The sequence below is a fragment of the Podarcis pityusensis genome (assembly GCF_964106645.2).
Source record: "Podarcis pityusensis genome assembly, chromosome: 14".
Lineage (NCBI taxonomy): Eukaryota > Metazoa > Chordata > Lepidosauria > Squamata > Lacertidae > Podarcis > Podarcis pityusensis.
The window spans coordinates 8,660,031-8,683,056 of record NC_138039.1 but is presented as its reverse complement, the minus strand read 5'-3'; the positions used below and the strand labels follow the sequence as shown (position 1 = coordinate 8,683,056).

At 44.0% G+C, this 23,026-nt stretch overlaps 1 protein-coding gene across 1 annotated transcript; it reads right to left on the bottom strand.

The window, feature by feature from the left end:
- Window positions 1–403: 403 nt before the first annotated feature.
- ATF7IP2 (activating transcription factor 7 interacting protein 2) lies at window positions 404–22,696 on the bottom strand (the record flags this gene model as incomplete). Its single annotated transcript, XM_080981576.1, is given in 13 exon segments — window positions 404–1,228; window positions 5,261–5,367; window positions 7,078–7,126; window positions 8,949–9,013; window positions 10,338–10,405; window positions 10,647–10,786; window positions 11,759–11,830; window positions 12,845–12,937; window positions 12,939–12,977; window positions 15,563–15,693; window positions 16,823–17,700; window positions 22,168–22,364; window positions 22,679–22,696. Coding segments are annotated over 13 exon segments (2,259 nt in total). The 3' UTR covers window positions 404–826.
- Window positions 22,697–23,026: the final 330 nt, after the last annotated feature.

Here is a 23,026-nt window from a genome sequence, read left to right as displayed (position 1 = left end):
AAAGGAACCAACTTCCACATCTGCTAATGACAAACTAAAGGGGACGTGGGACAGAGACCTGGAAGAGGCCATAGATGAGGACATAATGGGTGCAATTATGAATCTCTTTCTGCCAAGATATGTGAAAATACATTGAAGGGAGCAGGGGCATCAACTTGCCCCCCACATTGGGGGGGGGGGGGAGATGCATCACATGATGCATCTGCTCCCAAATAGCATGCCGGGCTGGGACACACTGGTGTGATGCCAGCGCTCAAATGGCTGCCTTCTCCCCACACAGAAGAGGCAGAGTGCAGCCCCCAGGCTCCACGCTCAGCCTCCTATCCACGCAATATTGAGCGAGGAGGCAGAGCAGACCACAGGGTTTTGGGGGGCTGAAGACTCCTTGAATTATTTTTTTGGGGGGGGGGGAGCTGAAACTTCCTCAGCCCCCACTACTCGGCACGCCTGCAAGGGAGACCGTTTTGGTGGTCTGAGCTTATAGGAACGGTAACTAACAGGGGAAAGGGGCCGAAGCATTGCAGATGCTGTTGAACTACAAGTCCTATCAGCCCCAGCTAGTATGGTGAACAGGCCAGGATGATGGGAGTTGTAGTGTAACAATAGCAGCAAAGCCAAAGGTCCTTTCTCTCTCCCCTCCAAAATCTAAAATGTTAAGGGCGCCCCTCGCAGAAAGGCAAGAGGTCAACGGGAAGTCTTAGAAGGGAGGAGTCAAACCTTACCATAACTGGAATCCTGAAACTGGCGCCAGCCATAGGCAGCGTAGGGAGAAGAGGGACACAAAAAGTAGACGTCCTGTAGGAACCTAGATCCCCCCTCACAGGAGCTACGTCATTGAAATGGCATGAATGTCACTAAAGGGTCCATAACGTCCATAAATGTCCTTTGACTGGATGGCAAAGTAACACTTGGAGCAATCAGCAATCTGGGCTAACGAGCAACCCATGGGGAGAGGCATGGCCTTAATTTCCGGCACCCTAAGCCAGCTGGTCGGCACACCTTTACCGACGAACTCCAGGCAAACGAACACGTGGAAGCTGTCTAGAGGAGCACACGACGGTTCCACCTTTCTGACCTCCCACCGCAGGCCAAAGCCTTTGGGCTTCTCCACCTGAACCACAGCGAGGTGCAGCTTTTGAGGTGGACGGGTATATCTGAATCTGGACAAGCTCTCCAGCTGCTGCTCAACCTGCGGTAACGGAGGGAGGTGCCGAAACGCTTCAGGGACCTGTGGGGAAAGCAGGAGCTTCGGTTAACAGGGCGGCTAAAAAGGGCCGGAACAATCCATTTCAGCTCAACCATTTACATGTCTGACTAAAGGGACTTCCGTGTAGAGAAAGGAAGTACGGGCTATCCCACTTAAGAGTAGGCCCACTGAAATTAATGGTGATGACTAAAGTGGTTCCATTAATTTCAATGGGTCTACTCTGTGTAGGACTGGAACTGGCAACAACCCTCTCACGCACAAAAAATGAGGCTACTCCCCTTGCTTGCATTGCTTATATATTACTCATTTAAAGTATTAATAGCAAGCTCTTCATCGGATGCTTTCACCCCCAGAGCAGGAAACAAAGTAACAGAAATAAATGGAGGAAGATATACAAAAATTACAAAATCCTATAAATAGAACCAGCAAACAATTAAGCAAATCTGTCATGCAGCAAACAAGCAAAATCACAACAATGTAAATTTACATTTCCAATTGCTCACCCACCTGCCACCACTTTGAGGGGTTTTTTTCTACAATCAAGCAGTATAGAAATTTTATGAAATAAGACTAATAATCAAGACCACATGCAAAGCTAAATCACCAGCTTAGGCAAGGAGCATGTCCAACACCACCCCCTGCAAGCTGCCGGACACTTAGCAGATCAGTATGTCTCCATGAGAAAAATCATTATTTGTTAAGTGGCTACAGCAACAAGAATCCCACAGGGAATGTTGCATTATGAAACACATGCTGTTTTCCTTCCTAGAATTCTTAACGGTGAAATACTGAAGGCACAAACGCAGACAATTCCAACAGGAAAGGAAAGTGGGCATCTGCAGAAACCAGTGGGGCTGCATAAGGAATTTACAGATGAGCCGAGATTTAAGAAGGGGATGCATACGAAATTGAGGAAAGGGGAAATCACAAAGGAGGAGTAAACATGAGTGGCCGAAAGTTGCGCGGTGAACGTCAGGCTGGCTAAAGCTCGGAATGAGCTCAGGCTTGCAAGAGAGGTTAAAAATAAAAAAAAGGTTTATTTGGCCACTGAACTGTGGGTTCTTGTTGCTATGGTCTGTCACTGCTCTTACTTTGCAGTATCATAATCTTATACGCATTATTTTCCGCCGCCACCAAGGTGCGTTAGTAAACAATGAATGGATGCGGGTTGCAGATAAACATCAGACAAGCTTTGCCATTTCACAAGCTTGGTAAAGGCAAATCACTGCAATTTTTCCCTAGTTCAAAATTTTCTAAAAAGCCCCCGACTCTGGCATAGCAGGAAAAGACACTCACAACTAGCTTGACGCTCCCTGTCTTCCCACACCTCAACTTCTCTTTAACGCAAAACTATTAAGAGTCAACGTTCAAAGCGAAACCCCTCTCTCCACAGAGCATGCTTGAGTCATGCTCCCTGTGTTGCCAAACTGGCGTCATTCTGATCTGGGAGCCCCAGTTACATCAGGTGTGCGAAACCTGTGTCCGTTCAGCTGTTCTCGAACTACTGCTCCCACCATCCATGACCACTGGCTGTGCTGATGGGATCTGGAGTCCAACTACATGTGGTTTCCCAGCCTTGAGCTAAAAGCAGTTTCCCAAACTTAGGTCTCCAGCTGTTTTTACACTACAAATCCCATCACCACTAGCTAGCAGGACCAGTGGTCAGGGAAGATGGAGTGTAGTCCGAAAACAGCTGGAGACCCAAGTTTGGGAAACCCTGAACTGAAGAAAAGCCAAGTGGTGTAGCATTCCTGTCGCTGGGGCTAAGAGATGTGCAGCTTATATTACAAGATGGCCCTCTAGTGGCTAAGAGGATGAAGCTCATCCTTCGGTATGGCTTGGGTGGACTGCTCCTCTGTCATCAGTGCCTGACAAATTCTTGTTGATATTTCAGATCCGACTGTGTGCTGAAATCAGATACGGTGTTGGGACTCACTGTTGGGGGCAAGGGGGGGGGGGAGACCCTCCTTAACAGCAGAGTTTAATGCCAGCAAAGTGGTGTACCTACCCACCTGATTGGAAACTGTCTTAATTCTGCGCCAGCTTATTTGTCCATCTAAGCTCAGCGACACCTACTCTGACTGGCAGCAGCTCTGCAGGGTCTTGGGCAGAGGAGGTTCCTGAGGTTTGCAGGTGGGTCTCTCCTGGCTATACAGAAATACGGCTGGTTGGGATGAGGAGCAGGGCTGTTTCCTGCTTTGCAGAATGAGACCCCTGTGGAGACTAGGCACACACCGGGGGGGGGGGGGAGTGCTTCTACCAACAGCTCCCAGTTTACCTTGGTGTTCTTCACCTGTCAATACTGAAGATGGTTTAGCTCTGTCTGCTGCAGTTTATTTTTATAAATTCCTATTACAATTATTATGCTGTTTTTAATGGAGGACAAGACGCTATCCACGGCTATTACCAGCGGATCTCCAACCATGTGGCAGGAGAGGATGGCAAGTGTGGCAGGAAGATTTAAGTATGATCCAAGAATAATTTAATCATTTCCGTATAGTTTAGCATACTATAGTGGGTTATTTTTTAACAGAATGTGGATAGGTATCTTTTCAAAATGAGAACCAAGAGCATCAAATGATATACTGAAGACAATCCTAGTTGTTCTTTCCAATGCATTTCTTTTCAATTAAAATGTTGGTGTCGTGCGAGCAAGTTTTTATTCTGAAAGTGTAGCCTGGAGGAAAAAAAGTACCACTGGATCGCAGTGATCCCATCTGCATGTGGGTTTTGCACAAGCACCAGGCTGGCCACTGTGAAAACAGGATACTGGACTAGATGGGTCATTGGCCTAATTCAGCAGGGTCCTTATGTTCTGAAGTAATTTTAGCAAAGGTTGTATATACTGTGAACCCTTTGAGATTTTACAAACTGAGAAGAGGTCCATATATTTTATTAAATAGGAAACAATCAATGAACGATCTTTCCTATCGCTCGCTACCCAACTCTTAACTGGAGATGCCAGTGACTGAACCTGGGAACTTTTGCATGTGAAATGGATGCTCTGCCACAGGGCTGCTGCCCCCTGAATTGCACTTCCAGAGACTGGGACCAATGCATCTACAGTGGTACCTTGGGTTAAGAACTTAATTCGTTCTGGAGGTCCGTTCTTAACCTGAAACTGTTCTTAACCTGAGGTACCACTTTAGCTAATGGGGCCTCCCGCTGCCACCGCACGGTTTCTGTTCTCATCCTGAACCAAAGTTCTTAACCCGAGGTACTCTTTTTGGGTTAGCGGAGTCTGTAACCTGAAGCATCTGTAACCCGAGGCACCACTGTATGTGCAAAGGAGATGCTCTCCCACGGAGCTCTCATCCTTCTCCATTCTATGCACACCTACCTGGGAGTAAAGTGGGACTGCTTCAGATGCCTTCAGGCTATCCTCTGAGACTCATGGGCACCACCAGGGCTGGGAAAAAGGCATTAGTGCCATTAAGAATTAGTATCGCTGGCACCAGTCTATCTCGAGAGACAATGGAGTGCATTTTCAGGGGTGAAGTCAAACTGCTGGAGAATCACAGCGCCTGCTGTGGTTGCAGAGACCATTCACGCACAACTGCTGCCTCCCATTTTGTTAATCCTGCGTTAACAGCATCAAAGTGACCCTGCACAGTGCACAAGCCTGAGCAGTGTGTATGGAGGTCCTGGGCTGCTCAGACGACAAGATCCCCCTCTTAGCTTCACTGATGTTGTCCAAAGGAAAGCAGAGCAAGACGTTGGCTGCAGGAGTTGCTGGAAGGAGGCATACAAAGCACCACCCAACTGTCTTAGGGACTCCACTCCAGATTTATGAAGGGATTACTCCTTAGCCTTTTCTTCCCCCCGAAGATACCCCACAAGGCAGTGGAGGTTTAGTATCAGAGTTCTCCTTCGCAGGCTGACAAACCCCATCTGCCCCTCACTTCCATCTACAGCACAAACGACCCTGAACAATCCAGAAGGAGTACAGCATGCCCCCCACTGGAGGTACTACTCCCCCCATTACACCCCAAATACCCTTAAGAATGAATGAATGAATGAATGAATGAATGAATGAATAAATCATTTAGCTACCTCATTTGATGTTTGCAGCACAGGCTGAGGATGATTTAGGACCAGGCTTTCTACGGGTGAATCGGTTTTCTTAGTAGCACAATATTGGAAAGAAGAAGGTGTCCCATCTAAAGAAGACTGGCAAATTAAACTAATGGAATACGCTGAAATGGCAAAATGGACAATGAAATTAAGAGGAAGAGATAATAATGAATTTAAGGAAGAATGGAAGATGTTTATTGCATATACAGTGGTAGCTCGGGTTACAAATGCTTCAGGTTACAGACTCCGCTAACCCAGAAATAGCACCTCGGGTTAAGAACTTTGCTTCAGGATGAGAACAGAAATCGCACTGCGGCGGTGCGGCAGCAGCAGGAGGCCCCATTAGCTAAAGTGGTGCTTCGGGTTAAGAACAGACCTCCAGAATGAATTAAGTACGTACTCAGAGGTACCACTGTATACAGTTGCAATGTACACAGGTTAGTACACAGGTTAATACATTAGCAGGGTTTTAAGATTACTTGTAATTTATTATGAAGGTGATTTAAATAGGTTACAAATTTAACAATGGACATGCAGTATCTTAATAATAGAACCAAGGAAGGGATTAGAGGGAAGTCAATTTGTTTTGTTTTGTTTTTGCATTGTTTTTTATTTTGGTTATTTTTGGAAAATCAATAAAATGTTATATATATAAAAAAGGGTTTTCTTTGCAATACTTTTTTTCTTTACCAACTCCTACAAAATGAAGCATTTTAAATATTGCTGGCACCGAGCATATACAGCAGCTGTCCTCAACTTGGTGCCCTCCAGGTGTTGTCTGACTACAACTCCCATCAGCCCCCAGCCAGCTGTGTAACATACATGGGCCTTAGCCCTGTGTACCTGAAGGAGCGTCTCCACCCCCATTGTTCAGCTCGGACCCTGAGGTCCAGGCTCCGAGGGTCTTCTGGCAGTTCCCTCACTGAGAGCTTACAGGGAACCAGAAAGAGGGCCTTCTCAGTAGTGGCACCCACTCTGTGGGATGCCCTCCCGTCAGATGTCAAGGAGATGAATAACTATACAATCTTAGAAGATGTCTGAAGGCAGCCCTGTACTGGGAAACTTTTAATGTTTGATGTTTCACTGTGTTTTTATTTACGTTGGAAGCCGCCCAGAGTGGCTGGGGCAACCCAGTCAGATAAAGTAAAGGTAAAGGGACCCTTGATCGCTAGGGTCCAGTCACAAACAACTCTGAGTTTGCGGCGCTGATCTCGCTTTACTGGCCGAGGGAGCCGGTGAACATCTTCCGGGTCATGTGGCCAGCATGACTAAGCCGCTTCTGGTGAACCAGAGCAGTGCATGGAAACGCTGTTTACCTTCCCGCCGGAGCAGTACCTATTTATCTACTTGCACTTTGACGTGCTTTTGAACTGCGGGAGCTCACCCTGTCGAGGGGATTCAAACCGCCGACCTTCTGATCGGCAAGCCCAAGAGGCTCAATGGTTTAGACCACAGCGCCACCCGCGTCAGAAGGATGCAGTACAAATAATAAAATTATTACTACTACTTAGCAGAATCAGCTGTATGTTCAAGTCCACCATTGCAGCAACAACAACAAAGGCAGGAAACCAATAGTGTCAGTCATATTCCACCACAGCAACAGCTTCAGCTCACCAAAAAACTAAAGTATATATGTATCAATTAAATGCAGGGCTATACTGCTGCTCCGCAAGATATTGCTTATGTAGTTTTACATTTCCCATTTAGTTCTGGGCACTGCGTGTGGAAAAGTCATTTATACATTTCAAACATCGCCAATACATTAACATGGATATGAAAGCACGCACTTTCCTCACCTTTGTTGCTGTCATCTCCTTCATCAGTCAAATCGATAAATAATGGGTTCTGCAATTAAGAGAATTCAAATCGTTTAAACATAAGAACCTCAGCAGAGACTGCTGGATCAGGCCAAAGGCTCACCTAGTCCAGCATCCTGTTCTCACACAGCGACCAACCAAACATATGTAGAAAATTCTCAAGCAGGGCCTGAGGACAAATGCACGCCCCGCCCCCCCCCCCCCGTGGTTTCTAGCAAGCAGTATTCAGAAGATTGCTGCCTCCAGCTGCCCACCTGCAATTCCCAGCAGTTGGTATTCTGACACTGGAACGTTGCACCAGTGGCTACTAGCCATGGTGGCTAATAAAGTACAGTGGTACCTTGGTTCTCAAACTTAATCTGTTCCGGAAGTCTGTTCCAAAACCAAAGTGTTCCAAAACCAAGGCACACTTTCCCATAGAAAGTAATGCAGAATGGATTAATTCGTTCCGGACTTTTAAAAACAACCCCTAAAAGAGCAATTTAACATGAATTTTACTATCTAACAAGACCATTGATCCATAAAATGAAAGCAATAAACAATGTACTGCAGTCACACAATCAATCAGTAGCCGAACTGGGTTCCACACAGTCTCTCTCACACACAGAAAGAGCCACAAAAACGCAAAATAAATAGCAAAAACAGACAGACCTCAGCGTAACACTCCAAATGGAAGCGTAACACTTAAAATGGAGCATGTTTGGCTTCTGAAGAAAGTTTACAAACCGGAACACTTACTTCCGGGTTTGCAGTGTTTGGGTTCCAAGTTGCTTGAGTACCAAGGCGTTTGAGAACCAAGGTACCACTGTACTACAACTAATTTTTAAAATGTGCTGCCAAAAATTGGGACAAGGGGCTTGTCCCTGCCGAAAACTAGAAGTTTCTCAGGATTGGTCCTGGTCTGTAATAGGACCGGGGAGCCTGATGGCTGAATGCTTCCCTCCACAGTTGTTTGGCTCTCAGACATTTTCCCCAGGCCTCTCCCTCTGTGATCCCGCTGGTGTAGGTCCTTGAACTCTGATCATGGCTCCCGCTTGCTTGGATGGAGGATGAATGGAGACTGGGGTGAGGGACTAGCAATGGCTTACTTCTGTAAGCCGTTGGAAAGCAATTTGCTGAATGGTTCCAGCACACTTCCTAATAAATGTTCCTAAAACAAATCAAACTGTATGATTCTATGATAAAACAAGCTGTTCATATTCTAGATTTAAGGTAGTACATTGCCACTGATCAAGATTCCCATGGTAACGTTCACCTAGTGTGAATTCCTTTGGGACTCAAGCTGGCGCAGATGGGCAGGCAAGTGTTTCAAGTGAGGCCAGGAGGCCTGTGTATGTAATTTACCTTGCAGAGCAAGATTCGGAGGGTTCCATCTCTTAAGGGGGGTCCCCCAATTCAGTATAACTGGGCACACTTGATCATGCAGCAAGGCCCAAAATGTCACAGCCACAGATGATGTGGATGACAAATTTATTTATTGCGCTTAACCCCTGCTCGAAACACACTTTAAAGTCATTCATCATTCAGATCCGTTCATTGTAGGATGGGGGAAAGGAATAAAAGCCTAGTTGCACCAGAGAAGAGAATCTTAAAGAATACTTGGAAGATGGAGCAAACTTATTTTCTGCTTCTCTGAGGGCAGGTGCCAAACCAATGGTTTTGAATTACAAGAAAGAAGATTCTGACTAAACTTTAGGAAATCATTTCTGATGGCAAGAGCTGTTTGACCGTGGAATGGACTGCCTCGGAAGGGGGTGGACCTTTGGGGGGACTAGATGACCCTTGGGGTCTCTTCCCACTCTACAATTCTATGGACGGGGTGGGGTGGGGTAAGAGTTGTTAAAGCTGACCTTAGAGTTGCATGGAGTTTCAGCTGAAGTAGAGGCATTTACAGATGTTTCTTTCTGCTGAATACCTAAGGGAATTTGACAGAAGTAAAAATTTTAAAACGCTTGAACTCGTCTGACAAAAGATCATGGCTTCCCTCTGCAGGAGCTGTTACAAGCATATAAGGAATACCTGTTGCCCACTCAAAATGTGTCCAAGAATCGACAGACGCAGCGGTGGAGAAAAAGAAGGCAAAGTTTATTGCTGAGCAATAAAGACCCAGTGGAATACTTTCCAGAGCCTGGGTACCCGAGCCCCTTGGGCTTTGGGTTTATATACCTGATTACAAACAGTGTTAGGCATTACATATTGCAGCAAAATCAAGCCAATGAGCGGGGCAAAGCCCTTCCTATGCCCATGTAAAGAATAGTTCTGCTTTTCCAATATTGTGCATCATGATGCCCTTTACCCTAATTTTCAGCTATAAAGAGGAAAAGAAACCTATTCGACCATTGAAGCTTGAGTAACCCCGCTATCTTTTATTGGCTAGAACATTGCATTCTGTGGCTGACTTCTCTTTCCCATTTCCTCCATCTCACCCGCCACCTCGTGAGCATGAGAAACAGTCTGGGGAAGGTTCCCTATAGGAAACGCCAACACATCAGATTTATTGTTTCTTTCAAGCACAATAGCAGGGCAGGGAGCAATAGGGCAAAGGGAAACTGAGATTTAGGCACTTCTAGCCCTACTGAAGCCTTAGTGATTTAAGCATCATTAGGATACATGGATATATAAAAATCGTCATGAGGATATATGGTTCTATAGAAATTATAAAGGTAGAATTCTTCCAGGTGGTCTTGCCACAGAGCCTTCACCAATCTGCTAAATTGGATCTGGAATGGGCAATCAGATTTGCAACAATGGAAGAGTGCACCATCCGGGATAAAGTCAAACCATTGGAGAGCTACAGTGCCTGCTTTGTCTGTAGAGACCAATATAGGAGAAATGTGCTTTACTGCTGGTGGGGCAGATGAAGGCATCTGGTTTTGCAGATGTACCATGACGTGTCTTCTTTCTGAGCTCAATCACGTATTGCCAAACTCTGGCATCAAATTATGTCCAAATGAATCTGCAATTTTGCCCAGGAGCTGCCCGCCAAGTTTGAGAGCCAAGCTGAGTCAAAGGATTAATGAGGCTGACGAGGCAATCAATGGGACTTACACTCTTACAAGTACCACGTAACTCTACAATTCTATGAAAGAGTATTATTCTGCCTCTCGAACCATGCTAATTGTCCTTTGCAGATGGTGTGCATATATAACACATAACCTAATAATCAGCTGCGAAACAAGACTCATACTGTTGAAAAGTTTCTTTTAAAATAGGGGAAAGGAGAATTTAGTTTCATGTACCTGTAGGATTCACTGTTCCCACGTCTGAGCTTTTTTTCCCCCAAGAAAGGCATATAATGTCTTCAGAGCTGATTAAAAAAAAGAATGCAAAATAGATTGTGCAGAAATGTAAAAGAACCCAGCCCCTCCACTTAAGGCAACAAAGTCTTACTTGTGAAATGAATAATGGGGGAAGTAGGCGTTATAGCACGTGTGTTGCTAAATGCAGAGAACAGTAATGTAAGCCTGCTTTTCATGGACCAATACTTGCACTTCCCAAGCATGCAGCAAATGAACAAGGACAGCTGCCATGTTGATGGGGAGACTTACCTTTCTGTGTTTTTAGGGATAGTTTTGTTAAGATTGGATGGCTTCTCTTTTGACAGTGCTGACATGCTGTTTGCATTGCCATGTTGAGGGCTGTGGCAATTTATTATTTCAATTTGCAAAGGTGGTCTTGTAGGGAGGGCCTGGGAAGGAAAGAGAAAAAAATAACTTGTACACTGTGCTATTCCACATATTCCAGTATGACTAATCAGGCTCCTTCATAAAGGAAGCATCTTCTTCTTGCTGGTATTAAAGCCAGTGTAACTGTTGTGTTCTCTCACATGCTGACTAAAGTTTATTTCTGTTCCCCATCAGTAAGCATCTGGGTCCCACTGTCAAGAAGTTTTTCCTGAGGCTCACCTGAAACTTTTGACTTAAACCCATTAGATCATGGGTCCCCACAGACCACTGCTTCATTCAGTTTGTCTGTGAAGAACATCGGGAACTGCGGCTGTGAAAGCCGACACAGGAGCTGCTCTCCACTGTTCTTAAAACCCGGCTGTCTAAAGATGGAAAGATAAAGCCTTACTCCACCACAAAAAATAAATAAAGGCTTTGTTGTTGTCATCTGCTGCACTGCTAGTTTCCCTAGAAGGCAACTCAACCCCTTCACATTTTAAAATTCCAACCTCCCTGCAGTGGCCTGTCAGGCACTCTGTTAGGAAGTGAAGCCAGAACTTCTTTTTCAAGGCGCAGAATCCATTGCAGATTCCCTTCTGCACGCCTAAGCAGTCATACTCAAACACGTATGGTATTACAGTGCATGCATATGACTGTGTTGCACTGGTCACCTTGAGGCACTGCAGCAGTTTCTGAGCTCAAGAGAATTAAGACACTGGGAAAATGGCTTAGCAATAGTTGTTTCTGTCGATGATGGAGTGTTGTAGTATAATACAGTGGTACCTCGGGTTACATACACTTCAGGTTACAGACTCCGCTAACCCAGAAATAGTGCTTCAGGTTAAGAACTTTGCTTCAGGATGAGAACAGAAATCATGCTCTGGCGGCAGCAGGAGGCCCCATTAGCTAGTGGTGCTTCAGGTTAAGAACGGACCTCCGGAACGAATTAAGTACTTAACCCGAGGTACCACTGTATAGTGCTGTAGCATGCTTACTTTTCTAGATGATTCTCTCTTCTGGCTTGTTATTACAGCATCAATGCGTCTGTCAAGCCTAGAGATTTTCTTCTGCAAGAGAAAGAGAAAGAAGAGCTTGCATTGGCCTGCAGAAAAACTTTAGAACAAGGGGAGCAACATTCACAGTTGCACTGAAGCAACTCTAAATATCTGGAGCTAAGGGTTTGGCTAGTAGGCTCAAGGATGTACTTCTAACATCATTTGTGTTTTTGCAATGACCAATGGCTTCTAACAAATCTGACGGAATGTCCCGAGTTGCTACTTCCCCTTTTCCTAGTGTCTGAAAAGGAATCCCACCACCAAACTGCTTGCGCCAGCTGCAAGTCTATCATCCCTTCCTCTCACCCCTTTTATGACAACCACAAAGAGACTCTGCTACCCTCTTTGCCATACAAAAAGGTTTATTTGCACTTGCTCTCTGTTCCTCCTTAGTGTTGCTTCCCTGACTTACTGCTCCCTTCTCTGCCTTACTTCTTTAACACTCTGCTCCTGAACTGCCCACTCCTAAAACTCCCTCCCCCTTAAGTCCTCTTTGCATCCCTCAGCCACCCTGGCAGGCCAGCACCCTTTCCTGTGCCACTTTAACATGCCAAGTAGAGGGTCTCAGCTGCATGCAAGGTGTCATTTGTACGCCATGGGTTAAACTGACATGTCTAACAGCAGCCAGCAGTGGGATCTCTACAACACGTGACTTATGGGCCATATTTCTATATACAGATATATAACGTGCTGGCTCCAGGTTTTGCAGGGGCCCTTGGCAAAATGCTCCCTCCTCTTCTGCCTTGCTCCTGCCACTGAACACTCAGAGAAGGCAGAGGGACAGGCAGTGACAGCAGGGAGGAAAAGCAGAGCCAGAGGTCATCAAAGAACCTCTTGTCGGGATATGGGCCTTGGCAAATGCCTGATAACACCAGCTTCTGATGCCAGCCTCTTAGAGACACGACAGGCTCCAGTAAAATAAAATAAAAAACCTGCTTGTGCATATGTACAAGTTTGTGTCCTATAATTTTCATGTATTAAACCATGACTGACAGACAAGGCTTTTAAAATGGAACATTGCCTTACTACAATTTTAATAGCTATCGCTTCATGCTTCCGGAGGCACTGCGTGTGGTCGATTCTTTGCTTTAGAAGTTCGAGCCTGTGATCCAAGGTTTTTCATTGACTTGTCCAGCTGACTTTGAATAAAGCATTTGACCTACAATGGGGGGGGGGGGGGGACAACACATATAAGCATGCACCCTTTAAATCAAGAAATTCTTAGAAAGCGGGAAGTTTTAAAAGCTCTGACTCGACGCACAGCACCTTTTGCATGGCAGTAAGCAACAAGTCCAACACAAATAAAACTTTTTCCTGCAACACCTTCCGTTGCTCACCCCGAACCACAGCTTCACGGGCAAGCTGCCCAAAGTCATGTGCAAAAGTCCTTGTGGATTTTGATTAACTGAAGCGGTTCATTACCATCACATCATCCTTAGCATAAAACAAACAGCATTTAAAAAAAAATAAACAATTAAGCTGCAGATAATCATTAAGGTAAGACTGGCTGATCAAACAAACAAACTTAAAACTGTGATAAAGGCCTGCCAGCTTAAATAAGTCTGAAAGTCAAAAGCGAGGGTACCTGCAAAATCTCTGCTGAAAGCGTGTTCCACACCATGTAACTGAAGAGGCTAAAACGCAGATGCCTCAAGCAGCTATTTGGATTTGGGCTAAGGACTTCTGTATGAATAGACACCCTCCTCTGCCACACAGGAGGGTGTAGATGCAGCTGTCTCTCCCCCCCCCCCCCCCCGAAATAACTGGGGAAATTATTGTCCAGGATCAGGTAGAGACAGTTCTTAATGTACAATCCAATGCCAACTACCGCGTACACCCGGGTACTGTTACCCTTTAAAAGGAAGCTCTGAAAATTATGACTGGTCCTTTCCCAATCAAGGGAAAGGCGTGTTGGAAGTCCCAGTGGAGTGTTCCAGTTTTCAAATGTTTTTTGGAAGCCGAACGTCCGGTGCGGCTGTCAGCTATTGTTTCCAGGGTGCCTGTACCAATCAGAAGCCAAGCCTTGGTTTTTGAACATTTCGGAAGTCAAATGGACTTCCGGAACGGATTAAGTTAAAGAACCAAGGTACCATTGTATTTGGCAGTTTTGGTTTTGCTATTTATTTTGCGTTTTTGAGGCTTTTTCAGTTCATTTGTTTTTGTGACTATGTGGAACCCAGTTCAGCTGATTGTGTGACTGCAGAAATGGATAATAATAAATTAATTTTATTTATACCCCGCCTTCCCCAGCCAGAGCTGGGGCTCAGGGTGGCTAACACCAGTAAAATTACAATAAAAAACATAATGGGGGGGGGGGAACTAATTTAAAATGCAAGCCTCATTTTAAAAGTAGCCCATAGATCAAAAACCGTAAGGGGAGGGAAAACATAAGGGTCAGACTGAGTCCAAACCAAAGGCCAGGTGGAACAGCTCTATCTTGCAGGCCCTCCAAACAATGACTATCATCATTTTAATTTTACAGTACTTTTATCTACAATACTTTCTTATTTTATAGTACAGTACATCGATTATTTTCATTTTATGGATCAATCTGTTTTGTATTACTTTCTATGGGAAAGCGCGCCTTGGTTTTGGAATGCTTTGGTTTTGGAATGGATTACGAACCAAGGTACCACTGTATATAATTCAAGGCATCTATATAGCATTCAGAATACATGCTCTCGTGCCCTTATCTCTGCAATATTCATGGACTCTTTATCTGGGCTTCCAATTGGACACCCCATATTTGGAGTTGTTTACCTAAAACTCCCTTTATCTTATCAAGTTGTCAATCATCTTCCACTGGCTCTGGTCAGTCTCTAATTGACATGGTATCAGCCTATAAGCTCTGTTACTGGGGTCTAGGAGAGCTATGTGCCCTCTTTGCTTATTACTGAAGGTGCTGCTTTGGTTAACTGAAAAGCGAAAGAATAAGAGGAACAGAAATACAGAGAAAAGTATAAAATGCAGAAAGGCACATTCTGAACTGGGCTACAGCACTTCCTTGTGCATTTCAGTGGGAAAGGGCCATAGTTCAGGGATAACAACTTTGCTTTGGGCAAATGAAAACACACCTCTTTAAGTGGAGATGTGCGTTTTCAGAACCGACCACATTCTTGTGACTGTAATGTGCTTTTAACTATTCTTAATTGTGTGCGACCTGATGGTGAAGGGCAGGGAATAAATTCAATTAATAATAATAATAATAATAATAATAATAATAATAATAATGCCTACTAGAAATACTTGGTAGCCCCTGGATCAGACAGCAAAATAAAGCTTTGATTAAACAGTTTTAGTTAAGAAATAAAAATCATTTGTTACTCATGAGCCTTCAGAACGGAACAGGCTAGAAACGGAGGGAACTGGCTGCATCCAGGACTAGAACTGGGCTGGCAGCCCTGATGCAAGGCTTAAGTTTGGTGGGAGATTCCCAACCCCAATTTACACAGCAACATCACTGCCACGTGCAGCATTACCTTTGGACTTGTCCAGCCCCAGGGGGGCGTGAAGTGAGCTATCAAAACAAAACTAGCAGTAGTTACGCAAGGCTGAAATGAACAACTCAAAACTATCAAGACATTTCAGTCCTGGCATTTTTTTAAAAAAAATCAGTCCAAGAGCACACTTAGGATGACCAGAACAGCACAAGCCACACACCCAGAACCGTTTTCCATTCTCAACCCTGCTTTAATTTCATTATTTCAGCACAACTGCAGTGACTTCTCATACAAGGCAACTCACCTTTTCCAATGCAATATGTCTTTTCTCTGAGCTTTTGTCGCAAACCTTTCCGGCTTCATCGGATTTCTTGATGCATTTGGAAAGGGTGCCTTCATTAGTTTCTGAAATTCTCCTTTTCCTCGGAGCCCCATCTTTGAGGAGACAGAAGGGATTCCCTAAGAAATCCGGAAAACATTGCTACTACCACTACAACATTTATATACCACTTTTCTGTCCAAGGAGTACATGGTTCTCCCCCTCCCCATTTTATCCTCATAACAACACTATGTAGGTTAAGCCGAGGGACAGCAACTGACCCAAAGTGATCCAGTGAGCTTTAAAGTCTGGTCTCACAGGTCCTAATCGGACAATCTAACCACTATATCACATCAGCAATGCACTGCAACAGATTTTTGTGAAGCCGAATCAGTACTGCAATAAGTTTTTCGCTCTAGTTTTTTCGCTCTAGTTTTTACAAGCCAAGAGCAAACACCTACCCACCCCCCTGAAAGCTTTGGAACAGAGTTATGTAAGAAGGGTTCAAACTTTAAAGAAGGCTGCAGTTTTCTAGATTCTGCAGAAATGAACGGGGCCTGAAATGGTACTGTAATCTCAGTCACGCCAACACTCTGAAGTTAAGCAACTAGAATCATAGAATCATAGAGTTGGATTAAAATGAACTGCACAGTGTCTTCTGCAACCGCCTCAAACTAGCATCACACTCACTCTTGGAAAGAGGCAACAGGAGGGAAATTTTGCAAGTGGCCATCATTTAGCAACAAAATCTGGTCTTCTAAAGCTTAAGCAACGATTTCTTGAGCTGTATTCCATGTGAATAGTGAGCATTGTGGACAGGAAGTGGCTATGGTGACACAAGGCAGCCTTCATGGTTTTCCCCACACTGATTTTTCCATAGCGCACACACCGTGATTCATAATGTATTGTCAGGTCAAAAACTACGAAGCCAGTATCACAATATGGACTTCAAGCCGGTTTTGGATGATATATCACCCAGCCCTACATCCGTAATGAGATAAGACAGGCGTCCATTATCTGACCTTCTGGAACAACCAAAGACATTTTTGTTCTAACGATTCTCCCAGCTGGATGAATGAGTCTCTGTTATGAGTATCCTATTTTGTATTCCACCCCCCACCCCCAATTTCAAATTTATCTACCGTTCTTTGTGTTTAGCTCTTTTAGTTACATTTACTCTACATTGCCCTGAGAGGATACACTATCTTAATGATTGTAAAAACAATAATTTAATAAAATGATTACCTGGCCGTACTGAAGAATTAGTATTTTTCTCAAGCAACTGGAATCTGTCGCCTTCCTGTTCCAATACTGGCATGGTTTGCTTAACAAGTGGTTCACCTTTTATTTCAGTTACCTTTTCTAAGGCAGGGATCTCGCGCATAGGAGAAGTCACTGAAAGCTCATGTTCCGATTGGCCAGAAAGCTGGGCAAGCGGCTCAGAGTTCAAGTGTACTTCCACCGGCTTATGCGACGAGGAACTGGGTTCTTTTTGAAGGTAATAATACAGTAGATCCTGTAAGGCTCCAGCATTCAGAAATTGCTCCAAATCAGAGTCTTCAGTGCAAACCTTGTAGGGAAGATCTTGGGATCCTTCACGACGACTGTTATAAATACTGATTTCAGAATTAACAACTAAATTGGTTACAGGCTCCCTTAATGTTGGAGGGTGCAACAGAGTTTCTTTCGATTCTGGTTGAAGGTTAGGTTCTTTCAGAGAGTTCTGACTTAAGCCACTTGTTTCAGACCTTTTTAAGTGGACATGATTATCCACAACGGAGGTACCATTTGCCAATTTTTCTGCTCCTTGGACAGCCTTCATTTCAGAATTAACAACTAAATTGGTTACGGGCTCCCTTAATGTTGGAGGGTGCAACAGAGTTTCTTTTGATTTTGGTTGAAGGTTAGGTTCTTTCAGAGAGTTCTGACTTAAGCCACTTGTTTCAGCCCTTTTTAAATGAACATGATTATACACAACGGAGGTACTATTTGCCATTTTTTCTGCTGCTTGGACAGCCTTCATTTCACGCAGCATCTTCACTTGCTTTCGGGCGCTTGGAGTCATCGTCTTTTTGGCACGCAAGGGCTTTTTGACATCCATGTTTGGATTAATTTCTTGCACCCTAAAACACAATAATTACATCTTATGAGTCGAGATCAAACATTATTTTCCTTAAGATGCTAATTAAAGTTTGAATCAGGTAACCTACATTTAATTTAAACCTACACCAGATTTAAAATGCAGTCAGTTCAATATATCAGAGGCCTGTGTGCACACCACACACTATTATTAATCACAGAACTGTGGAGTTGCAAGCGACTCCAAGGGTCATCTAATACAACCCCTTGAAATGCAGGCATCTCGGCTAAAGCATTCATGACAAATGGCCATCCAACCTCTGCTTAAAAACCTCCAAGGAAGCAGAGTCTGCAACTTCCCAAGTCCGTTCCACTGTCAGAAAGCTCTTACTGTCAAAATGTTCTTCCTGATGTTTAGTTGGAATCTCCTTTCTTGTAACTTGAAGCCATTATTACTGGTCCTACTCTCCGAAGCAGGAGAAAACAAGCTTGCTCCAATGTTTCATTCAACAGCCTTTTCGATATTTGAAGATGGCTATCATATCTCCTCAGTCTCCTCTTTCCCAGGCTAAACATACCCAAATTCCCCTCAACCGTTCCTTGTAAGGCTTGCTATCCAGACCCTTGATCATCTTGGTTGGCCTTGTAAGAATTGGGTACTTTTGTGGCTTATGTGAAAAAGAAACATCCTCATTTCTCACACCATCCTCCACAAGCGTTTCAGCTCATCAATATGCTTCTTAAAACCAAGGTGCCCATAACTGGAAACTTGCCATTACATCTGAACCCAGGCTCATGTTAGTTTCCTCAAACCATGAGCAGCATGCCAAGAACAAATCATGGTTACCACTTATGCTTTAACTTGCCTTTTTGGACATTTATCTTGGTTGTTTTTTTTTAAAGTTTGGAGCTATTTGATGGATGTTTATACAGTGGTACCTCCGTTTCCGAACTTAAATCGTTCCAGAAGTCCATTCTTACACCGAAAGTGTTCTTAAACTGAGGCGTGCTTTCCCCAATGAGGCCTCCCACCACCGGTCGGTTTCTGTCTTCCGGGGCAAAGTTCGCTAGCCAGAACACCTACTTCCGGTCTTGTGGAGTGTGTTGCCTGAATTGTTCATTAACGGGACTGTTTTTAGACTGAGGTACCACTGTATATACGGAATTAATACTATGTTTTGCAGGTGTTCCTTGTTGGTTACTTGTGGGAGTCACTTGGTAGTTCACCACACCTCAGAGCATGCAGAGCCCCAGCAGAGTCTTCAGAGATATCCTCCTCCTGCAAAACAGCTTCTTCCAGAATCCCCAGTTAAGGGGAAAGCTCCTCTCCGATGCAGTTCAAAGTAACAAAATGTTTCTTGTCTCCGACACAAGACAAATGTAAACACTACTGCCTACTATAAACAGTTCTTCTGGTCTCTGAAGATACATATATACAGAGATCAACTAACACCGTCACCAGGCTAGCTAACGCTGCTATGCAAAATCCCGACATGCAAACAGGACATCATGAAAGCAGTGCCCTTGAAATTATTAGATCTGTCTCTATTTTTCCTGAAACAATGGGAGGATGAATGACTCAGCAAGTCATACACTCAACCCTGCTGGTGTTGCTATGGTAACTCAGTGCACCTGGCACCTTATCTCTGAACATCCAGACTTTTTTGGGGGGGGGGGTGCTCCTCAAGACATGAGCCCAAGCACTGTGTAATTTAACCCACTGTTTGCATTACACCAACATTCCTATTACGTCTCTTTTATAGAAATCCCCTGAAGGTAGCCTTTTGGCTGAAACACATTGGTCTGCTAGGAAAAACTAAGTCACCATTAAGTTACCAGCACCTTGAGAAGTGGACTCCCTTATTTGGCAATTCATTTGGTGGCTTCTGTGTTTCGTATGTTAATATTGACTTCAGCTTGTGGGTTGAACAGACCAAGTAATTGGGAATGCGAATTCAGACCATACGGAAGAGAATTGATACAACTCTACAAGAAGGCATCTGGAGAGGGCACATATCCCTCTCTACCCATAAATCCACTTTGCCAACAATTCCCCAACTGAGTGCCTGTCCGATGTTGTTGGATTACAACTCCCACTGTGCTCTTAGCCAATGCTTGGGCTAATGTCTTGTCAAAGGCAAAGGGGTTCTTTTTCTTCAGGGGTTCAAAAGCAAACGCAAGACACACAAGTGGGTGAGAAAGTCTAAGGTTTATTAAACAGCAGGCAACCTATACAGAAGTACAACATCATACCCAGAGAACAGATGGCACCCGCTTCGATTCAGCTTCCAGGAGCTCCAGAGACAACAGCCAAGAGAAAGACCCCAGTCTAGCCAATCCAACAGCATTGCTGTTCCTGGTTTGTGTTGAGGCTCAAATTCTGGGTCAAATTCTAGAGGTTTATATGCATTAGGCGCAATTGCAAAATCCAATTGCCAAATTAATCACACCAGACATTAAGATCCCATGGTTCAGGCTGCGTGCCTAAAATGCATTTAATCCTGGAGTCCTCCCAATATATTACAGCCGCGTTATCTCTAAACAAGGGAGGCCCATGCCTCTGGCATGCAAGCTCGGCAGCTATGAGGGGCTTCCGTTAGGAATTCAGGTCGGGCAAATGTAAGCAGCTATCAGGCCTGAGAGAGAAAGAGGGGTTGTCTGTTTTATTAACAGCCTTCATTTAACAGTGATATGAAGGATTAATAGAGCCAGGCCAACTACACTTCTTCGAATTACAATCAATCTTCCGATATGCTGATGGAAATCCCAAAACATGTAGGACACTAGGCTGCCCAAACCCTCCTGTACACTCTCCTAGAGGCCTTCACCATTAAGTAAACAAACAAACAACAAAGTATAAATGTTCACCACAACCAGGATAATTCTCAAACAATTCTGGCTCTCTGGTGGTGGCTGCCATTCCAATCTTTATTTATTTCTCCACCCTGCTACATCATAAAATATAAAGGTGGCGCACAATGTAAAAACATACTACCCCATGTTAAAAAATAAAACTACAGATAACCATTAAGGAGACTGGCTAACCAAAAATCAAAACAGCACCAAGGGCCTGTTGACATCAAAAGGTCTTTAAGAGATGCCTGAAAGTCAACAGCTAGGATGCTTACTAAGTCTCTGGTGGAACAGCGTTCCACAGAACAGAACCAGAAAAACTATATTTATTTACCTGCTTAATTGATAAGAGTAATCCCATAGCAGTACTCCTCTAGGAAGCCAGTGTGGTGCAGTGATTCGAGTGTGTGGAACTAGGAACTGGGAGGGTTCAAATCCCCACTTGTGAGATATAAAAATATCGGTCCCAATGCCCACTTAGTCAAAAGATAAATACTGCCACCACCCAGACTTATAGACCAGTAGGGGTACAATTTCAAAACTTTAGCAACCAGGGCTTCTCAGGAGCTGGAATGTGCCTTAGTACTTATCCTGCTTGCAAATCCCAAATAAAATAAAAAGAAGTCTCTATATCAGAAGCCTCGGTGACCCGGCAATCTAGAACACTGAATTTAAGACCACAGTCTTTTTCCATGAATTCACAGATTTTTACAGCAAGAGAAAACTATCGGGGAACAGCCACACAGATCCTGTAATCCATTGGCTCCCAAACTTCTGACCTCTGACTCCTTGGTTTATAAACTCACCCCCAGTGCCCCTTAACCTACTCTACCCTATAAAAAGGATTACAGTGGCACCTTGGTTCCCAAATGCCGAAAACCCGGACATAAGTGCTCCAGCTTTTGAACATTTTTCGGAAGCCGAACGTCCGATGTGATTGTTGGTTATTGTTTTGGGGCGCCTGCACCAATCAGAAGCTGCGCCTTGGTTTTTGAACATTTCGGAAGTCAAACGGACTTCCGGAAGGGATTAAGTTTGGCACTTTTGTTTTTGCTATTTATTTTGCGTTTTTGAGGCTTTTTTGGTCAATTTGTTTTTGTAACTGTGTGGAACCCAGTTCAGCTACTGACTGATTGATTGTGACTGTGGAAATGGATAAAAGCCCCCCATCCAAACAAACTATCATCAGTGCAAGAAAGATTTATTTTTTTATCATCTACAATACTGTCTTATTTATTTTATAGTACAGTACATCGATTATTGCTTTCATTTTATGGATCAGTGGTTTCATTAGATAGTAAAATTCATGTTAAATTGTTGTTTTAGGGGTTGTTTTTAAAAGTCTGGAACGGATTAATCCATTTTACCTGTCTGAAGAAGTGTGCATGCACATGAAAGCTTATACCCAGAACATACTTAGTTGGTCTTTAAGGTGGTACTGGACAATTTTTTCAGCTTTTCAGAGTCATTTACCCCTACCTAGGTCATACAGCGCGGGGGGACGGGGGCGCACCACCCACTTTGTGAACCACTGCTCTACTCCATTGCACAGGTAGAATTTCCACAAAACAAGACAAATTAGAAGTTTGAAACACTGGAATTACAGAACCACCACACAATAAAATAATAATAATCAAGACTTTGCTAGCTAAACTTACCATGCACTTCTTTTACCAAGGCTGGCACTGCCTGCTCCCTGAGAGACGGGCTTGGCACGTCCCAATCTAGTGACCAGGCAACAGGCCAAAAAATTGCAAGGCGAAATATGTTCTACATCATGTTGGAAAGGGGGCAGCCCATCTTTATGCCCCCACCAATCCAAAAGCGGGGGGCGGGACTCATTACTCTTCCAGAACTACTCAGGAGATGATAGCTGGAAACAAGCCCAGCTGCAAGTTATCACCAATTAAGAATGGGTGTGACCTTGAGAACTTCATAGGGCTATTAAAACCCAAGCAGCTGAGAATAATTTTGATGAGGCTGCATTTTACTGTTTCAATATTTTAATTGTTGTATTTTAATCTTGTTTTTAAGTTGTATTCATTCAACTTGTTTTTATTATTGCTTGTTAGCCGCCCTGAGCCCGGCCTTGGCTGGGGAAAAAATAAAAATTATTATTATTATTATTATTATTATTAAATTCCTTTGGACCCTAGATTTTCCCAAAACCAGTATTTGCTTCCTCATGCTCCCCCAAACTACTCCCAAGAAGAAAAGGACGAATTAGAAACGTAACCCTACCAATTTCAATTACAGTGGTACCTCAGGTTAAGTACTTAATTCGTTTCGGAGGTCCGTACTTAACCTGAAACTGTTCTTAACCTGAAGCACCACTTTAGCTAATGGGGCCTCCTGCTGCTGCTGCGCCGCCGGAGCACGATTTCTGTTCTCATCCTGAAGCAAAGTTCTTAACCTGAGGTACTATTTCTGGTTAGCGGAGTCTGTAACCTGAAGCGTATGTAACCTGAGGTACCACTGTACAGGACTTACTTGACTAAATCCTGACAGTCTGCACCT